This window comes from Dermacentor variabilis, chromosome 1 (assembly GCF_050947875.1).
Source record: "Dermacentor variabilis isolate Ectoservices chromosome 1, ASM5094787v1, whole genome shotgun sequence".
NCBI lineage: Eukaryota > Metazoa > Arthropoda > Arachnida > Ixodida > Ixodidae > Dermacentor > Dermacentor variabilis.
The window spans coordinates 264,044,134-264,065,518 of NC_134568.1; the positions used below are offsets into that span (position 1 = coordinate 264,044,134).

A 21,385-nucleotide genomic window follows, 5' to 3' on the forward strand; every position below is an offset into this window, starting at 1 on the left:
GCAGTGGTGATGAGTTAAATGCCTGCGTTTGACCATGAATGCGCATGAAACGAAGTGCGTTGTGAATGCGACGAGGTGTGCGCGCAGGAGCATGAAGCTGCAAACAGTGAAAGTTATTGCTATAAACGTACCTGCGAAACAGACCTAAAAGAGCAATGACACGGCGATCTTTTAATGACTGAAATGCAAGGTCTTGTTTTATTTGGGTAATGCTCGAATGATAGTCGTAGTTGCCAGAGATGAATCTGGCTGCCCTATTCTGAACGGCTTCCAACATACGGATTAGATAATCTTGATATGGTGATCATGTAAATGAAGCCTATTCTAGTTGTGGGTGAACATAAGTAAGATGTGCTTTTTTTGTACATTAGAAGGCACGTTACTCAAGTTTCTACGCAGGTAGCCGAGAGATTGAGAAGCTTTGGATGAGACAGTTGCTACATGCGTTGTCCGGGATAGGTCCGATGAAAAATAAACGCTGAGATATTTGAGCGACGGAACAGCCGAAACTACGGTGTTATTAATCGAATAGCGGAATAATGAGTTAGTGCGCTTTCGACTAAACGAGATTAACTTGCATTTGGAGGCGTTAAGGGAGTTACGCTCCATCTATAGTTCAAAGTCATTTTGGAGCGTAAGATGATCATCGAAACGTTTAATATTGTGGTAGATGACGCAGTCGTCAGCGAACAACCTAACTGAGGATGAAAGGTTAGCGGGCAAGTCGTTGATATATATTAAAAAGAGTAATGGACCTAGCACACTGCCCTGGGGGACACCGGACGTGACGTCGCAAAGGTTAGACGAAATGTTGTTGACCACTGTAAATTGCTGACGCGAACACAAAGAAGTTACGTAGCCAAGAGAGTGTTAATGAATGAATATAAAGGGCAGGCAATTTGGAAATTAAACGGCAATGAGGTATAGTATCAAACGCCTTCGCAAAATCAAGAAAGAGGCAATCGGTTTGATCGTTGGAGTTCATGTTAAAGTGAAAGTCAGTCGTGAATTCAAATAACTGAGTGTCACATGAGTAGCCTTTTCTGAAGCCATGCTTATCAGAGAAAAAAAAGTTAGTTATTTGATTCAATGTGACCGTAGATATGAGAAGCTATATGTTCAAGTAATTTGCAGCATATGCATGTTAGTGAAATGGGTCGATAATTACAGGGCGAGTGCTTGTCACCGGAGTTAAATAGGGGAACTACCTTAACAATCTTCCAGTCCTTAGGCAGCTCACCAGATGATACAGACTGGTTAAAGAGGAGACACAGAAAGCGGCTGGAAATATCAGTAGTATTCTTCAGTACTTTAGAGTTGATGTGATCAATGCCAGATGAAGTAGAAACTTTAAGATTCGTGATGAGGTTCGCGATACCTTCGGCAGTGATGGTGATTGGAGCCATGAAAGGGAAGGATTGCTCAGGAACAAATGGCACATTGGAACAATCTTCTTGTGTAAAAACAGACGCTAAATATGCATTGAAAGCAACCGCAGAATCTTCATCAGAAATCGGAAATTGTTTTGAATCGTTTACTGTAATGCGATTAGTAGACTTATTAGAGGGAGAAATTATTTGCCAGAATTTTTTAGGATTATTTTTAATATAAGTCTTGCGAATAATATTTCTTCTTGACTACGCCTAATGCTTTACAGTAAACTTGCAAGCAAGTCTTGTTAAATAACCTGTCAATCTTGAATAATGTGTCAAGCGAACAAGAATTCACGATCAGAAATCAGCCTCTAGAGTGTGTGCGGGAGCGCAGGAGTAAGATTATCTAGGTCAAATATGCACAGGGAACCCTGATCATGAGAACGAAATTTGCAGGAGAATGAAAATGGGTCGGGGCGCATACGGCCGGTATTATCAAATCGTGATCGGAAGATCATCGCTGTCGTTGAAATAAAAAGTGTACAATCATTCCATTCTTCCAGTACTATCACGTGGGGCAGAAACTTGGAGGTTAAGAGGAAGCTTTAACTCCAACGCGGCCTATTCAAATACATGTAAAAACGCGAAAAACGTTTTTCTTAAATAACCCCTGGACCGATTTTAATGAAATTTGTTGCATTTGAGAGAGAAAGTTAAATTCTAGTGACTGTTGGAAGCGGAATTTTGATTTAGGGCTTGAATTTTGTTAAAAAGATATTCAAAAATTCGGAAGTTTGAAAAAAATAGAAGCACGAATTTTACACTCTAATAGCTCTGCATAAAGAACAAATATCGCGGTTATGTAAACGGCATACATTAGATCATCCAAAGCGGACAAATTTTATATGTAATTTGACATCTTACATGAATTGGTTACGTTGTTTACAAGGGTTCTGAAAAAGTTGTAATTACATGATAATAAATTTTTTGAGATTCATGTGTAAGATGCCGAATTTGTCCGCTTTAGATGTGCTATTAGGTACAATTCACAGAACTCGGATATCATTTTTTCTTGATGAGTTACAGAGTTGTAAACTTGATAGTTTCGTTTTATGAAAATTTGCGATTTTTGCCAATTTTTACTAAAAAATTGACGACCTAAATCGGAAATTCGAAACCAACAGTCACTAGATTTTAAGTTTTTCTTTTAAATACAACAAACCCCGTGAAATTTGGTGCAGTGGTTGTCGAGAAGAACGAATTCTCCTTTTACATGTATTTAGATAAGAGCACCCGAGCTAAAGCTTCCTCTTAACATTAAAGTTTTAGAACAAGTCAAGGACCGCTGAAACAGACGATTGAACGAAATATGTTTGGCCTAACGTTATGAGACAGGGAGAGGGTGGTGTGGGTCAGAGAGCAAATGTGAGTAGCCGGTATTATAGTTTAAATTAAGAGGAAAAACTGGAGCTTGGCAGGCCGCGTTGTTCGTTGGGCGGTCCATTAGAAATACAGAGTGAGGGCTATGGGAAATGAAGCGCTGTCGAGAACGGCAGGAAATTAGGCAGGGTAATGAAATAAAGAAATTTGCAGGCCCAACTTGGAATCAGCTAGCGCAAGTCAGGGGTAATTAGAGATCGCTGGGAGGGGCCTTCGTCCTGCAGTGAAGGTACGAGTAAAAAATTCGGCAGAGACGCTTCAGACTGCTTACGTGTGGGAATGCGAAAGCATATAGTCGCTTTCGTGAAATGTTTTCTTTTTTTCCCGCGCGTTGCTTGTCCGCGCGAGCTCTCGCCTGCGTTTTAACAGCGCCTCAGCAAGGCCAAATGAAAACGCGCCAAGCGTCTCAATGCGCTCGCTTGCCCGCGAGGAATTCATAACTCGCCACCTCCTCCTCATTGGCTGTGCCGTCACGTGCCCAATGACGCACGCACTGGGCAAACATTTAGTCAGCCAGGACCGTGGAGCCGCCGTGGCGTCGGGGCAGCAGGCTCATCTCGCACCCCGGAGGCCCGGGCTCGATTCCCTCCCAGACCTAGGTTCACTTAACAATCTTTTCAATTTAATTTCTTTACACGAACCTCCCTGAAACAAATTTGGCATCGATTCTAGTATTCTTTTGTGTGGTTGTACTCTTCGCCGTCGGCCATTTTTGGTACCATCATTCGCTCACGCCGCCGACTACAACACCGCATTTTCGCGTAATGTAATGCTTTGTAATTAATAGGCTGATGACGTTTTACGACATGGGAGATCCGTGCGGAATTTTAACGCACTGTTACTTTTGAGCCGCACTTCGCTTCGTTCTGCGAGGCCGCATCGTATGTTTACAGAACGGTGTCTGTCGTTGCGCGACTATCACCACCGCCACCTTGTCCTCGTGCTATGTTTACAGTGACAGCTCCGAAAAAGGTGCGTCAGTCTAGCAAGATCGATGACTTGAACCGAATTGATCCGGAAACCAGCTGGATTGTTGAATCGTTATGTGCTTCGTGTACGGTGCTGTGCAGTAATCTGACGTGCACTTGATCGTGTTTCCTTATGAGGGTGGTAAATTTATGACAACGTTGGCGCCACGCATCGTGATGGTGTTGGCTAATTAGCCTTGACTTCTATGAGGTGCCACTTGGAATATGACATACAGCGTTGTTAGAGGCTCCAGGCCCTGACGTCACCAACCTATGATTTATTACCGGTCTCCAAAATTGAAGTATACGCGCCTTTGTCTATTTCGCCTCTGTCGGAAGGCAGCCGCCTCAACCTGCAAAACAATCTCTTCACCTGATGCGACGCATCATCGTGCTTTATCGGCTGAGAAGCCAAGAAGAAGCTATGAACGCAGGTACCATGTCAAAGTGTGATAGGCACCGGAACTTCCGCGTGCAGATGTTAAGTAGTGTAGTTTTCTGCCATAATTTGGGAGTGTCGGTAGCCACGGCTTCTTTCTGCATCTCTCTTTCAGGGCTGTTTGTATAAATATCCGTGCCATTGACAGGGATCCTATGCGAAAGGAGCGTGCGTTTCGTCGTTGGTTGGCCCTCGACGACATCGTCGAGTGGCCCCTTAGACGGTGTCGGCTGCCGAGGGAGCTGACATTTAGCGTATGCGCGGCGTTAGAACCGCACCTGCAACGGTTTGCAGCGCGATCACATACCATACCAATGAACATACGGGTGCTTGTCGCCTTGCTGTGAGGCCATCTGAACTATATATTATGCAGCTTTCTTTTCGAAATTTATTCACCGTGTAATATTGTGGCGGTAGAGCTGGTGATGTTGCTACATGTGGGTAATGTGGAAAGTTGGGCTAGTTGGTAATTAATCATCATGCCTTGGTGGTGAAGCAGCGCACTGACAAGAACAAGGCGAGGTGTCGTGCTTTCTTGTGTGTCTTCGCCTTGTCCTGGTGAGTGCGCTGCTTCACCACCAAGGTGTGATGCTACAGGTGAGGTTATTCTGACCAACCTGGCCGGCAATTGCTCTGCCTGAGCGTCTTTTCCTGCGCCAAATATGTCACAATGTGTCCGTCAGTCCTGTGTCTAGCAGAAATGCGAGAAGGATTTGTGACATTTCCACTGCCATTCTTTTGACGGTGGCGTGGTGAACGGGTAGGGGCAGATGTGCTTGTCGGCGCTGTAGCAGGCGCCCGGAAAAGGAAGCCGTCGAATAGCCGTCGATGTGCAGTGATTCGCCTTAAGAATACAGCCCCAACTACAGATGCATGATGTGACGTGCAGTGATTCGCCTTAACTACAGATGCATGATGTGACATCATGCTATCACTCGACCGCGCTTCTTTCATTCCTTGTCGTTAAATCCAAGCTGTCCTTTCTCCTCACTCTCATACGACGTTGTAAGTTAAAAACGCTGCAACTTGGTTGAACCTTTATCTTAACGTAAGAACATTTTGGCTAAGAAATTGCGTAAGATCAGCGCAGCTTAGTGAATTCCATCCCAGATCCTTTAGTTCCAACACGAGCGGTAACGCGGTATCTGTAAACATTGCTCAGCTTTTATTTTCACATAGCATACACGTCGCGGTCCAACTTAGTTGACCAGCTAACCACCGTGGTCGCGTAGTGACTCGTGGCTGCTAGGCCAGAGGGCGCGGGATCGAATTTCGGCTGCGGCGGCCGCATTATATGGGACCGAGATGAAGAAAAATAAATAAATAAACGAGTGTTCGGTGCACGTTAAAGAACCTCAGGTGGTCACATTTATTCCTGAGTTCCCCCCTTCATAATCATATCGTGGTTTTGGCGCGTAAAACACCAGAACTAATTTTTTTTTCAGATTACTCACCTGTCTTCCAAAATTATTTGTAGACACTGTTTTGCAGTTTTGGGTGGTAACGCCAGGTGGCTAACGCCTCCTGGATCAGAGATGGAAATGCGGTAAAGCCATTATGTTGATGGCCTCCGTTTTCAGTGTTGTTTGAGTGTGCAGCATTGTAATTGAGAACCTTTTGCTTCAGGATTCGTGTACGTTGATTCTAGGCAAGCGGGTCGAGTCGAAAATTGGCTTGTGACGACCCCCTGCTTGACAAGTGGCAACGTTTACGTAGACTCGTTTTCTGATGAGCCGATTGCGAGATGCTGCGCCCCCATTGACAAACTTTAGAATTCTGTCTTGGCGTTCTTTGTCCATAACTCCCCCTGACGCCATAAACATCCGTACATGATCATCGCAAGATAGTGAATACCTGCGCTAGCGCGAGACAGTGCGTGAATAAAGCGTCTGATTGTTCGTTGCTGGATATTAACCACACACTTATCGCAACCACGTTCAATATTCTAGAATTGTCCACAGTTAGGGTAAACACTCCGTTATTACTAGTAAGAGTGAACGTCCTTTCAGCTTGATAGAGGGCCGGGCTGCATCAACCGACTCTGAGCGAGTGTGTTGATCCAGTGGACGCATGGGACATTTCATATAATTGAAAAATAAAATTGCAGTAGAAAAAAAAGGTTTGCCCGAAGGTCTTTCTGCGATGGGCAATTTATATTGTATATCTATTGTATGAATGTATATGTAATGCCGTTGTGCGCATGTAATTATCATAAACTTCGCCGCTTTCGCATTGATATTGCTTGTTGATGTGGAACGTATAGGTCGTTGCGTCTTCTGTCAAATTGGGACCAGGCAATGCGTTGCGTCGGGATAGTAATCAGGCGCACGGGGAAAGTATTTTTAGAAGACCGGTGGCATCCGGCAGAAAGCAATTAAGATTCGGTCGTTAAAATTTATCGACTGACTTTAATACGAACTGCCTGTTGGACACAATGTACACGCTTCTCCAAGTACTTCAATGTAACAACGTGGCTGTGATGCTGTCATCTTGAATGCTGAATTTTTAGAAAGTTCTTCCCTCAGATACTGGTTTCATAAGCAGTCTGCGCATGCTGCAACCGCGATGTATATCGCGCACGGCGGTGTCTGGCACTGTCGTTTTCTGTCGCAGTCCTTTGACATTCTCTTCCAGTCTACGCTTTCTTGCCCTTTTAGCAGTAAATACGGCAACGAGGTGACAAGAGCTCACAATTACGCGTCGCAACGCGCCCGGTGCCAACCGGGCAGAAGTGCCAGCAAACGGAATGCTCAACAACTGAGGCCTTCAGAGTCCGAAGTTACCGTCTCCTTACCTTCTATCAACCTTGAAACACAGCCAGCGTTTTCCCGTTTAAAAGTTCAGTGTTTGCAAAGACGCCGGGTTAAAAGCGGACTGACGGAGCAAAGCGCGAAATGCAGTGACGAGAGAAAACAGAAGGTCATGAACGCAGGAGGTGCGCCACGCAGAAAAAGAGAGCAAAAAAATGTTTTTCTGGTGAGAAGGAAGGCGAGAGAAATATCGTCTTGGAATGGGTTCAAGTGCACCTTTCCTCGAGCTGAGGTGCTTCCGCAACGAGATAATGGGTAGCCCTTCAACGTGCAATTGACATGTTTTTGTGTACGCCGTTGTAGCAACATGTTCACGTAGCTGCAGTCACACCACATTCTGCGCATCTGGCTTGAGATGAAGGCTTTATTGCTTAAAGTGGCGGGGAATTGCATTGCTGCGACCCCCACTGAGAGAGAAAGAACTGGAGCGATCCTACATCACTCTTGAATAGTAACGTAGCGATTGTCCAAAGCTGCGACGGCCAGGATAGCATAGCATAACGTGCTACGCGCTAATCAGCTCTACGTGCATTAGAGTGGGAAAGCCCTTCTTTCGCGGAAGTTGTTTTTATTAGGGGCGGTGAGCGGAGAGCGGTTGTTTTACTGCTAAGAACTGTTTGTGACAACGCCAATCAAGGGACACCGTCTGGTTGAGGCTCTACTTAGAAATCTGTAAGCAAGCATTTCTCCTATTTTAGTTGCATAAGACACGCTAGTATAATTGGTAGGAGCGTAAGGTGTCTAAACGTCCTGAATTCATACTTGACTGCCCAACCCGTACGGTGACCTGAAGTGACGAACCGTATGCTGACAGCCCAGTCATGAAATTGTGAACTCGATGAGCGAACGCACAATGTTCTTCACTAGCCAACCTAAATTAATTAGAGTACCAATGTTACTGTGCTACTTTTACAAGGACATTTCACAGTATAGGCAACAACACCAACGTAGTTGAACTACTGATCTTGAAGCATCCGTAAAAGCCCATGCGGCCTGTGCTCTGTTTCTAGAGAAACGTCTTATTTGACGCCCTTTAGGTGTACACGCACAAGTAGCAAATAAAAGGAATTTCCTCACAGCCATTATTAAGGCGAAACGTTCTGCCAAATGTGCCTGTTCGGACCTAAGCCTCAAGCCCTGTGCTGCCTCCAGGCTTACAAATTAACTTCCATTCATAATTTTTCGTGCCGCACCTGGAGTACGGGCGCAGTTTCTCGAAATACACCGATTATCTACTGGAACAAATATACTAATAATAATAAAAAAAACGGGAGTTTGGCTATCACTGGAAACGGTGCGAACGAGAATTGGAAGGCAAATGCCAGGTAAACATTAAGCTTAATTCGCCGGAGTTATTCAACCAACGTTCTTGCAGAAAATTTAGTTATCTATTTTGTGATGAAAATTACGGAGATGATGGTTCTGCCATCTACTCTGAATTAACGTAACTCGAACTCGAAACTGGAAAAGCATGAAACAGCATGGAGCTAGCGCTGCGCACAACCGTCAACGTCGTTTCGGGGCGTTTTTCCCGCTTGATGAGAACAATCTGATACGATGACGCGACTTTCATTCCCTCATTGTCAATGTGCCGTGTGTTATCTTCGAGCTTGCCGGCTAACTCAACCCTTGCTGACGCTTCCTTTTATCGTGCTTCATCGAGCGTTATGCTCACCATTAACATGAAGCTTCACAGGTGATCCTGCGTACGCCTTAGCAGCGACGGTCCGCACATTTTACGCTATAAACCTTTTCCAGATGAACGGAATATGCTGTGTTCTTCAAGCGGCTGCGAGTTGAAGAAACTATGCGGAAATGGAATTGCTCAAGAAACGAAACGTATACTTGTTGGTAGGACAACAGCCGAGGGCGAAGCTGTTCGCATTCATTCGTGAAACGCACAGTGACAGTAACGGCAGATGTGGTGACGTGTGACAGGTCTGTCGCGCGCCCAGATTGACCCATTCTCCCGAACTTTCCTTTTTCACAGTGAAACGGTTTGCTCATTTTGCAGGAGCTGTTCTTTCTTTCTACTCCCCCGGTCGCTGTCACTTTTAGATTGACTAAATAATGAAGTGGCCATCCGTCTGACGTAATTTATAAAGTTGAAATGTTGTTGGTTTAACCGCTGTCAATGGGGCATTTGGTCTGCCAAACTCGGTTGGGAAATTGATGTGAGTCCTTAACTGCATTGCGAAGCGTCGTGTTATCGTGTTTAATGCCACAGTACATGATTATTTGCAATGCCTTCAATGTTAGAATGAGATTTAGTGAATGTAGAATACGCTGGCCATAAGTACTTGTTACTAATGATGTTAATACGGATGCACGTTTTCAAAATGTTGACGGCTGGTCAAGAACACGTCGCTGCATGTTCTATTTCGCTGTTGACTGTATCATGTCTATATTACCTGCTAAGAGCAATGCTAACTAATAATAAATCATTCCGAATAATTCTCCACAAAGGAGACGGAGATATGCTTCGTAAGCCGAAGTCATACCGAAATTAAGTACCTATACCGCCCCATGCCACCGAAATACCGTGTTCATTTTACTCGAACTACAAGCCATATATGACGTCACCAAGCTGTCAGTGCACTAACAAACGGAAAATTCACGTCTACACTGACTCACTTGGTGCAGTGAAGAAACTGGAGAAAGTTACAAAGACACTACAAATATGTCAACGAATATATATATATAGGTAAGAAAAGTCCTCGCACCTCAGTGTTTTAGTTCATTGGATTCAGGGTCATGGTCAGAGACCATTCAACAACTTGGCCGACCAAGTCGTTCGCTCACCATGCTTATCTGAGCAACCACCAGCCTCGCACTCTTCTGATCCCCGAAATCGCTCCCAAGCCTAGCAGTCTTGCCTGATGATGTTGATATCCATGCACTTCCTATACTTTCGATGCTAGATGACAGTTTTGCAGAGAAATTTTGCCATCCAGTGGCTGTAATGCGTGCTATATAAACATACGTACGCACAACACACACACAAAAAAAGGAACCACGCTGCATCATCAATCTAAAGGCAAAGCTTGGCACAATTCTTAATGCGTAATTCTTTGTACTGTTTCTAGGAGAGATGGCGGCTCCGGCTTGTGATGACGCCTTGTATTACTTAACATAGTCCACGGTAATCTAACACGCATGATTAAATCATAGAATTGATTCGCTGGAAAACGGGCTAGGTCATTTTTAAACAAGATTTTTGAATAAGATTTCTTTGGAATAATAATGTCCGTGCTTTTAGAAAACTGCTATCGTTTATTGTGAACAGCACATAGCTGTAGCTAGATATGAACTCAAAGCTCGTATAACATAAACTTCGAAGGAAAATGCAGTCATTCGGCTTTACACTGAAACTTTAGCTATACAAGTATGCAGCAATTAAATCATATATTATTGCCACAGACAGGTTTTACTCGCTTGAATCAGACAGCACGGTGTATTATTTCTTTGGACGGTTTATATATTACGCTACTATAACTTACTCACTTGCAGAATAACTCGCAAAGGGCTAGGGGCCTGAAAAATGTGAACTGCCTTAGAGCCTGTAACCGCTGTCTAGAATTCATGGCACATTCGAGTAGTCTTTTCAACGCCACCCGGCAGTGTTACACACATTGTGTAAGACAGCAACTAAGCTTTGGTGCGAGCACAAGCAAAGAGTCTAAGGGCGCTAATGAAGCCAGAGTATCGCTACCAGCTCATTATAGTAATACAGCTTTAAAGCTATTTAACAATTCTAATAGCACTATCAGAACGCTCTAAAGAGACTAGCCGAAAGCGCCATCAGTGGTGCAGGCCAGTGGTCGCACACACCGCTGCAAAGTCAATTTCAGACTTTGTATATATAGGCTGCGAGGATATTCAGCAGTATTCACCGCTGGCATGTTGTATGACCCTACGTGGAAACAGAGAGCCGCAGATAGGGTCAGAAGACTGAAGAAGAGCCACATTGGACATGCTCACATATTGCTAGTCTGCGAGCGTTCTGCATTAAGGGGAACTACTAGTATACATGTCCGTACGCAAGAACACAGACGGATCCATGCCAGCAGACTTGGGCCCCAGCTCATGTTTGCTGGCATCGCGCACGTGCCGCACAAGCGTCGGCGTGTAATGCGACGACGAGGGCGCTCACCATTTGTCGAAGTAGTAGTCGATGTTCTCGCCGGCGGCCACAGTCGGGGAGCTCAAGAGGAAGTCGCTCCTGTCCTGCTTCCTGCGGCGTCGCCTGCGCGTGTAGCTCTGGTCGTCCAAGAGTGCCTCCTCGTCGCTCCACGAGTTGGGCCGCAGGGCGCTGCTGCGCAGCCGGCCGAAGTCGCCCTGCGAGCGCGCCTTGCGCAGGTCGTGGTCGGCGTCCAGCATAGATCGCACGGGCGACCGCGACGGCGCCGAGAAAGATGGCGAGAGGAGCGCATGGTCGGACTCGTTCGTAGCGGTGGTGGCCGGCCGTCCCGCGGAGGGCTCCGGCGCCGAACCGATGTTGGAGCTGGAGAAGGTGCTCAGTCCGAGGTCGCCACGGTCAGCCCTAAAGGTCGTCCTGGACAGGGATGCCTGGTAGCGCTTTTCGATGTCGTCCAGCGCGCCCGAATACAGGCTGTTGCCGTACTTGTAGTTGTCGTTGTAGATGAGCGTCAGCGGCCGCTTCCAGTTTCGGGGCGCCATCGTCGTAACGTCTCTGGTCGGGAGTCGAGCGCTGCTCCAGAGACTTCGGGGTACGCGGAGCAAGGGCTGGGTTCGGTCTGTCGGTGCAACTCGTTTGTTTTCGCGTCCCGGCCCGTTCTAAGTTTAAACCTGCCCACCGGATGCGGCGCGCCGCCTGGGGGAAGGCCGAAGGACGATCAGGGTGAAGCCGGTGGCTGCCAGCATGCCGGCCGATCCTCCAGTGGCGCTCTGCGTGCACTGGAGGATCGCCCGCTTGAAGTCTGCGCCGCCTCGACGCCGCACGAGTTCGTTGTTCACTGGAAAAAAAAATATTAGTTCTGAAATCTGCGTTGTTGGTGGCAATAAATGTCGGCGGAATAAGATGGCGCCATGTAGTTTATATCATAAATAAAATAAACATGGAAGGTCCTCGCTCCTAATTTTGTGACGATGCAGGGTAACCGATGAGGGAGTGAGGGAGACGTTTTAATGTAACCTGAAGATGTCAGCCCCGCTGCTTCTTCAAATGGCGGTGACTGAGATATGAAAGAGACGCGTACAAACTAGAGAACCCTGACTGACGTAAGTAAAGAAACAGGCTCTTTGTGTCTCAGTTGTCGTCACTATTATTGTTCAAAGGCACGAAATTGCTTGCTTCGCTTTGATGTCACGGTCACATTAATCGTACGACAACTAAAACCTGATTAGAGGAACAGATGAGGCATTTCACCTCAAGAATAACTGAAGCAAATGGCTGCGTTTGTCCTCCTTCGGTCGCACTTTCAGAAAAATAAAAACAGTTGTCGAGTCTGGATAATATATGATCGTCTTGCGGATCATTTTTTGTTTGCTTGCTTTCATTTCGCTTGAGACTCTGTTTCATTGCTTGTACGCGTCTACAACTTCACCGTAGTGTGACCTACGTTCAGCGTGATTGTCTATACTGAGCACTATTCGAGAAACATTTGCAGTTGAGAGTGAGCGCTTGGCCCGTCCCCGTGGCCCGTCCCTTCTTGTCTTTCTCTTCTTGTTCTAGTGCCGCGCCGTATTAAAGTATTAGCGATGAATCTACACCAACCAGCTGAAATGACTGTTTTATTGACCTAGGCAATTATTTAGCGGTACGTTTTTGCGTATTTTGATCAAAGTATTGGCTGCCAATCGCGCGGCTTTAAAATCACTCGCAATGACATGCATGTAGGGTGATACAACAGCTGCTATATAAAGGTACACAATACGCTGATTGTACATCGCTCAGGCATGCACAATCACAGCAAAACAATGCTCCAACATATAATCCTTATATATATATATATATATATATATATATATATATATATATATATATATATTACTAGAATGCCGCGTTTTTGTACGAATCCTATCGTCTTTGGATCAGGCGTGCGTCGCAGGCCCCGTGATCACCGTTCTAACACTTCACATTGTTTGCATGTGGAAGGACACGACGTGATTGAACTATGAAATTCGTGGAAATTTCATAGTAAAGCATACCTCTAGAATACCTATAATATAAGGCTGTTGATTATGTGTTCAAGGGGTGCAGAGGCGTTATATATGTCAAGCGTTATGTTCCGTGCTTCTCAATGCGTGCACCCGTAAACTTGCGATTCTACCACGCAACGCGAGACCAATAGCCTCTCTGTATTGATTGGTGTGATGAAAGCCGCCGAGAAGCCGCGTCCACCGATTCGCACAGAGCTTGGGAATAACATATATATATATATTTTCATTCGCAACCTTTTTAGCGTGTTAAATATCAGTTTCCCGCTTATCATCTTTTTCCCTGTCCTGTGTTATGGTTGAACAAGTTTAGTTTTTTTTTCTTTCTATGTATATGTTGCCAAATTTACAGATTAGAGCAAGTTGTTTTTAGAGGCCGGTTCGCTGTTTTCTGATCTCGTTTAACATGTCGATAAATCTATAGGCACCCTTATACAACCTATTTAACATCTCTAACGAGAGATTTTGCATGGACGCACCGTATTACGAACACAAACCTAGCAGCGTTCCGACGGTGCGTGCCTCTTCATTCATTTGAGGGTTAAAAAATGGCACCCCGTGCTATTTCTGCTAAACAGTCTCTCCCTTGCCATTCGACATGAGGATATCACGATGGGTCGCCACCATGCCGTACGATTCGCGAGCAACTTGGCCTCGATTGGCAAATTTTCCTCACGAGAACAGCCATGCCTGTGGGAAGCGACACCCATGTGGCGCCGTGCATTCGCCTGCCCCGGTGGACACTGCAGAGGTGGCGGCAAGAGCCAGCCATCGCAGGGTGGTGACGCAGTTGGGTCATCCGGCGGCGCCCCCCTCGTTTCGCGCGGGCCAGCGAGCGTGACGCGAACAGGCTGAGAGCAGCGGTTTCGAGTGGGCGCGCCGAGAGGCAGCGCTAAATGCGGACGGCTACAGCAGCAGCCCCGCGGGCGTCTCCGCCGATGCACGCAGCGCGCGCGGCCACCGCTCTGGCGTCGGCATCGAGATCCAGCGAGGAGACTGCGGCGTTGATTAGAGCAGCCATCAGAAATAGCGCGGCACGCACGAAGGCCGACCCCTGCGAGAAGAAGGGCTCGAGTCAAATAATGCTTCACTGGAGCGCAAAGAACAACGGCCGTCATTATGCGAATCAGACAGCGGCATTTTTAGGCGCACGGACCACTAGATATAACCGGGAGACCTGCGGACTTTTTAGCGTCCCAGATGATTGTATAGAAATGCAGTATACTACTTAGTGCTGGGTCGGTGTCGCAGTGAGGGTTTTCCTTCGGGGCATTTCTTCTTAAAGCACAGCGGGCGAGCAGAGGCAGGCGAGCTAAGTTCGCGGTTTCGCTACTGCCGAAAGCTGACTGGTTTTTGTGTCGTCGTTTTTCTCGTTAGGCGTGGGCATGAAAGAACTATGGCACGTGACTCCCCCTCCGCACTGCTATAGTTGGTTACATTTTCCACTGTTAATTTCTGTGTCGTGTTGCCTGTGTTCAGTGAATGAAATACAAAAAAAAAAAAAAAACATACGCATTGTGGCCGAATGGTTAGAGCATCGGGCTGTTGCGCTGGGAGACGAAGGTTCTATCGCACCACGTAATTCTTTTATTTTCTGTGTGCGAGCTATTCGGTGAGGCAGCAGCAGCCACGGTCAGCAAAGACCGGAGCGGTTCGCAAATAAACCTTCTCTTTAAATAAGTTCGCCGGCTTTCTGCGCGCACCATTGCGACTGATGTCCAAGAGCGTAAGCGGGGTGGGGCTATGTCAGTATACGGCATATAGACGTCAGTGGCGGCCTCATATAAGTACCAAGTAGTGCAATTTGGTTATAAACTGCAGACGGCTGCATTCTCCGTCGCACGCCTGACAAATCTATGTTCCTGAAGGCATGAGTGGAGCTTTAAAACAAGATAAATGTATCGCGCATTTTTTTATAGGCGCTGTAATGCTGCGCACTCTTATTTGAAAAAGAAAACATTTCAAGAAAACTATGACATTCTTGACTGGGCAGACACATAGCGTAGAGTGCGGCTAATGCTCGTTGTCTTTCCTCTCCAGGAGTACTAGAACGTCACACGATAGTCGCCTTCTGCATGGTTTCTACAAGCATCTGCTCCTGGTCGGAAGAAAGCGTGTAGGGCAGCCAAAGAAGCGTTAAAGAAATTAATTTTATTTGAGTTAGTTAATTACAACAGTCGCCATAATTTAAACGTGCTGCTATAGACATGCAGGATAGCGAAGGTCACAGCAGGACTTACAACACCAGACGAAGTGCCGACATGAAATTTACATTTAATTCCTGCGCATGACACAATGCCCACGGGTATTGTATGCACTGTGCATTTGAATATATATATATATACACACACATATATATATATATATATATATATATATATATATATATATATATATATATATATATATATATATATATATACATGTATATATTGAAGTTCCGAAAGGAAGTTTTCATCATTTATTTTCACATGGACCTTGCCCTATTTTTTCGACATAGTCACCACCGACATTGAGGCATTTGTTGTAGAATGCAATAAGTTTGCGGAACCCATTCTGGTAAAAAACTCAGCGCCCTGTGATGCAAGAAATTGTCGCACAGCCTTCTCCACCTCAGTATTGTATTGGAAGTGGTGTCCCGATAATGCGGATTTCAATGCAGGGAACCAGGTGCCTATTCATACCGCATAACAGCACGCACTTCCGTTGGCGACTACGTTGTCAGCACACGTCTGTCTGCCATCGTGATTTGCACTCGAATAACTTCGGTAACAGGTAACAGCAGATCAGGTAACAGCATATTTGTTGAAGGATGGCGGGCAGATTGTTCTAGAGAAACTGGCCACCCTGTATACGCAATGCCTCATGACTTCGAGCGTACCGGAATCTTGGAAAATGCTAACATAATCCTAATCCATAAGAAAGGGGACGCCAAAGACTTGAAAAATTATAGACCGATCAGCTTACTGTCCGTTGCCTACAAAGTATTTACTAAGGTAATTGCAAATAGAATCAGGGACACCTTAGACTTCCGTCAACCAAAGGACCAGGCAGGATTCCGTAAAGGCTACTCAACAATAGACCATATTCACACTATCAATCAGGTGATAGAGAAATGTGCGGAATATAACCAACCCTTATATATAGCTTTCATTGATTACGAGAAAGCGTTTGATTCAGTCAAAACCTCAGCAGTCATGGAGGCATTGCGGAATCAGGGTATAGACGAGCTGTATGTAAAAATACTGAAAGATATCTATAGCGGCTGCACAGCCACCGTAGTCCTCCATAAAGAAAGCAACAAAATCGCAATAAAGAAAGGTGTCAGGCAGGGAGATACGATCTCTCCAATGCTATTCACAGCGTGTTTACAGGAGGTATTCAGAGACCTGGATTGGGAAGAATTGGGTATAAGAGTTAGTGAGAATACCTTAGTAACTTGCGATTCGCTCATGATATTGCCTTGCTTAGTAACTCAGGGGACCAACTGCAATGCATGCTCACTGACCTAGAGAGGCAAAGCCGAAGGGTGGGTCTGAAAATTAATCTGCAGAAAACTAAAGTAATGTTTAACAGTCTCGGAAGAGAACAGCTATATGCAATAGGTAGCGAGGCACTGGAAGTGGTAAGGGAATACATCTACTTAGGACAGGTAGTGACTGCGGATCCGGATCATGAGACTGAAATAATCAGAAGAATAAGAATGGGCTGGGGTGCGTTTGGCAGGCATTTTCAGATCATGAACAGCAGGTTGCCATTATCCCTCAAGAGAGAAGTTTATAACAGCTGTGTCTTACCAGTACTCACGTACGGGGCAGAGACCTGGAGGCTTACGACAAGGGTCCTACTGAAATTGAGGACGACACAACGAGCTATGGAAATAAGAATGATAGGTGTAACGTTAAGGGATAAGAATAGAGCAGGTTGGGTGAGGGAACAAACGCGAGTTAATGACATCTTAGTTGAAATCAAGAAAAAGAAATGGGGGGGGGGCATGGGCAGGACATGTAATGAGGAGGGAAGATAACCGATGGTCATTAAGGGTTACGCACTGGATTCCAAGGGAAGGGAAGCGTAGCATGGGGCGGAAGAAAGCTACCCCCGTGGGCGGATGAGATTAAGAAGTTCGCAGGCACGACATGGTCACAATTTGTACATGACCGGGGTAGTTGAAGTATGGGAGAGACTTTTGCCCTGTATTGGGCGTAACCAGGCTGATGATGATGATGATGATGATGATGAACCTCGTGCACGCCGGTGCCGGTCTGCTGGCCAGATGTGTCATCCCTCCTCGGCTGACGCTCCCTCCGTCGTTAAGCAGCATCAGGCGTGGATTCGTATGGTGATTGTTTGTTTCACCTGGTGTACCATCTTCTCTTTAAAAAAATGACGAAACTTAATTTCGGAACGTCCCTCGTATATAAACAATAAAAAAAAGGATGAGCAGCAGTAGTTCGTCAATGCAGAAACCCAAATTTTTTACCTTTATACTTCTGAAGTTTTCTCTTTATAACAAATATACAATTACATTTTGCCACGTTTCATACAAAAAATCATAAATACCTGAACTTCAAGCATTAAACGCATTTCTTTAATTTGAAAACATAGAAATGATGCCTCGTACGTGAAACCAAAACATAACTTTTCGGTTTTTTCATAGTAGGCTGATGGGGCATGGGACTGGAAGTTTGTTTGGGTTGCAGGCTCACTATTACCAAGGCGCAAGCAAAACTGTATAATAAGCTGTAATGTCTAACTTGTTACATACGAACTAGGCAGAACTCGCGGGCGGTGTTCGAATAACCGTTTGCGTAGCAACTTAAAAAATAACGAGCGCGAGACGGCTAAGGAACTGCGAAACACCGCTTGGCTGATTGTGGTCTTCGCACAGGCGCAGTGCCATGGGTACAGAAATGCTTTACGCGCCGTGTCGTGAACTGTGCAAGCGCATTTACTGTAGATAAGTTCGGAGGCGCGGCGGTTACACTTTGCGGTGTGTCTCCTGGCAGAGGGCTTTAGGTTCTTCCAATAGCAGCACGGCAGGAAATCGTCAAGCTCGTGAAAGTTTAGAAGCACCAGAGGCTTAAGAAATGCCCGCTCCATGAGTCGATGAGGGCTCATTCAATTTGTCGCGACTGAGCAGTTTGGCCAGTATATGAACCCGGGGAAATCATTCAGAACTTGCCTTCTTCCTGCTTCCCTGCCTCCGTCACCTAAATCACACACCTAAATTTGGAGGCGCGGTTGTAGAGGGCATAGGGCGTCGGCAAAATGAACGGAACTCGTTCATACTCCTCGATCGCTCTCAAATTATACGTATATTTTTTTGCTTAGGACTTACTCCCGCATTCACACTCACTAAAGTTTTACTCAACCTGGCTCACTCGTACTTGCCATAATTCTGCTCTGCAGGGCTCCACTCGGACTTAGACTCCCCAAAGTTCTTCACACCCGGGCTCGCTCATTCACTGACTGACGGGTCAGTCTGAGCCTGAGTGAGCTTGAGTGAGCCGACTCATGAGTGAGTTTTTCGACCTATGGTAGAGGGTGCATTCTCATGAGGAGGCTGCATGCTGCTTCTTTTTTAGACTAAAAGGCTGAAATGTGGACGAAGCTAAATGCATCATTGAAGGTAGTTTCGCTAGAACGAAACAGTGAAGACATGCTATCCGCCGCACTAATACAATGCAGTTTGAAACTGCAGATTTTTTCTGCATCCTCTGCTGCGATAACACCTCCTTTTCTTACTATTAAGACCCTAAAGACACTGAAGGCATACAGTAATGTCGGAGCACGGCCATATGAGAATGTTTGAATATTTCACTACTTCGGGTTCATATTTGGTGTACACTAAGATGCTGTTTCAAACATTCTCGCATATTCGGTCCTAGGACTATCCACCTTTCCTTGGCTATTTAAAGCGCACACTATCTATCTATGTGCCGTCAGCTCACTGAATTATCTTGTACAACAGTCTGCCTCCACAAGATGTAGAATGTTCTTCCACGTCACTGTACGCACACGTCTGTGTTAGAGGAAACGTGGCTAATTTTTCTCGCTGACTGTTCGTAGATGAACTACGCGCCTTGTTAAGCACCCTGGTGCGAAGAGGTTTCCAATGTGCCCTGGTGAACTACGACGGAAATACGGTGGCGTGAATGCTGCTAGATTTCTTCGGCAACACTGGTTAGTTAAAAGCGTGGGAACGTGTGCATGTGTGCTGCGTCCTAAAGCGATGTGTGTGTAGGGAAAACGGTTGAAGCGTCAAACTTCTGTTCAAGTAGATCTGCTTGCACACTGTATGCACCACTACCGGTTGCTCGAATGTTTAGTCTTCAAACTTGTATTTGATATTTTTGTTCGACTGATTTCAATACGAATATGGGTGTAATTCGATTAGTGTAAAAAGCAATGCAAAAATTAATTGGTTGAGTGATACGTTTTTTATATTTATTTTAGGCGTGATGCAGTTTCCGGAGTTTCGAACAATCACTCATGCAGCCTACTACCGTCCTCTCCAGACTTCTCATGAACAGTCAAGCTGTGAATTCACTCAGGATAGCAGACTTTACGCCCTCGTATTGCAAATATTGTAACATGAACATAAGAACCTTCGTCTCATGTCCCTGCGGCAATGCGTATACTGCGGAGACGGACGCGATAACCAATGCGCTATCGCACGACATTCGCGCTGGACAATTTGTGCAAGGAGCTGCGCACCGCAGTGAGATTGGTGACTTCTGTGCATGTACTTCAGAAGTCACAACATGCAGCATATTGTAGCGGTCGAGGACTATATTGGTTGCATCGCAAACAATGAGTTGTTGTTTACAAAATGACAGTGTCAACAGCCCCCAAAAGCCTCCTTCTCTCACAGTAAATGAATTCAGTGCCAGAAGAAACGCTGAAGACCAGCGATTTTTTTTTTCGCTCATGCACGCACTCAAAATTTAGACTCGACTTCTTGGGGAACTCGTGTTCTTCCTGAGTTTTGTTTATTCGAGCGTGTCACGCGCGCCCAAGCCGCCACTCCTATACTTTGCGATTCCCGAAAAAGCTTCGCTTCAACCATGCGATGACGCTCGTCGTAATGGCAGAAGCAGAGCCTTAGATTCCCGCTTGACTGGCCTCGCAGATAGCTGGTCAACAAACAACTTGGTCAAGAGATAGTCCTTGTCGTGTTTGATGTCTTTGAACGTTTGCCAAAAGATGTTCCTCAAAGTTTGCGGCTTGAGACTTCCTTGTAAAGCGTAAATGCCCACGAGCCCAGACAGCCGCCTATTAAGTCTGCACGTCGCGTCATGCACTGCGTTCTCACGGACGCATCTAATCTTATAACTGCTTAAATGCCTTCCCGCCCGCTGTGAGCTAGCGCGCGCTGTTTGCAAAATATAATTAGGCTATCCTGTACAAAATTACAAACATCCCATCCCGTTTCGCTGCGACGTCTTGGACAAGCGTGGTAAACGTAATGCGTGCTTGCTGGTAGTCAACACGCAAATTAAGTATAGAGACCGGCTCGATGCTTCATTTCCAGAGCTTAGCGGAATAGAATGCTTAAGCCCCAGCCTGTCTGTCGCGTGGGCTGCTTGTGTTTGTAGGTGTGCAGATATACATGCAAGGATTTACTCGCTTTGATGGGAAGGTCTAACTGTGTGGGCAGTGTGCTGCGAGTGCCGCATGCCACCAGTGGAATGAACGTCGTTTAACCATTTTTTACCTTCAGTTGTGAATTTCCCCCTATCTGAATGTTTCCGCACGTACTGTACTTGCATATTCCAATTATTGTTGCGTAATATCCATATCGAAGCGATTCGATGTGGCATAGGCGAGAATATGGCGCTGATGCTGACGACGCAGCAATAAAGTATATTGCGAGAACGAAGAATATATGTGAAATGAATTGTCTTGCGATCGCAGCCCAAACAGGCGATATCAATAAAGGGTTGTCAAAATTGGGTATGTAAAGGAGAGAACAATAAAACGGCGGCTTGTGACTTTTGTTCCCCTTTAATGTGCGTGGTACCTTCGTTGCTTCGCATGACCAGTTTTGGGTGCTCTTTAGCGATATGGATCCCTTTTTCTGTCTTGATACCGTACTGCTCTTCCAGTTATGAGCACGCCGAAATGCTCCAATGGGAACTGTTTGTCCGCAATGTAATGCAGTGTTGAGTT

The 21,385-nt window shown here is 45.8% G+C and overlaps 2 protein-coding genes across 5 annotated transcripts in view; one reads left to right on the top strand and one right to left on the bottom strand.

Moving 5' to 3' along the window:
- The window catches only part of LOC142563814 (uncharacterized), a 41,556-nt gene extending 29,734 nt beyond the window's left edge, over window positions 1-11,822 (bottom strand). For 2 of the 3 annotated variants that reach the window (XM_075674455.1, XM_075674450.1), the window contains exon 1: window positions 11,184-11,822. In XM_075674455.1, the coding sequence (XP_075530570.1) occupies window positions 11,184-11,710 (527 nt within the window). In that variant the 5' untranslated portion in view covers window positions 11,711-11,822. The remainder of the gene's footprint in view (window positions 1-11,183) is intronic. The other variant, XM_075674462.1, reaches the window with a different exon arrangement.
- The window catches only part of LOC142563826 (cytochrome b5-like), a 61,096-nt gene that overhangs the window by 17,133 nt on the left and 22,578 nt on the right, over window positions 1-21,385 (top strand). Inside the window, exon 2 of one of the 2 annotated variants that reach the window (XM_075674481.1) lies at window positions 18,623-18,731. The exons of the other annotated variant lie outside the window; for it this stretch is intronic. The gene's annotated coding sequence lies outside the window, so the exon portion shown is untranslated. The remainder of the gene's footprint in view (window positions 1-18,622; window positions 18,732-21,385) is intronic. 2 annotated transcript variants of the gene reach the window in all.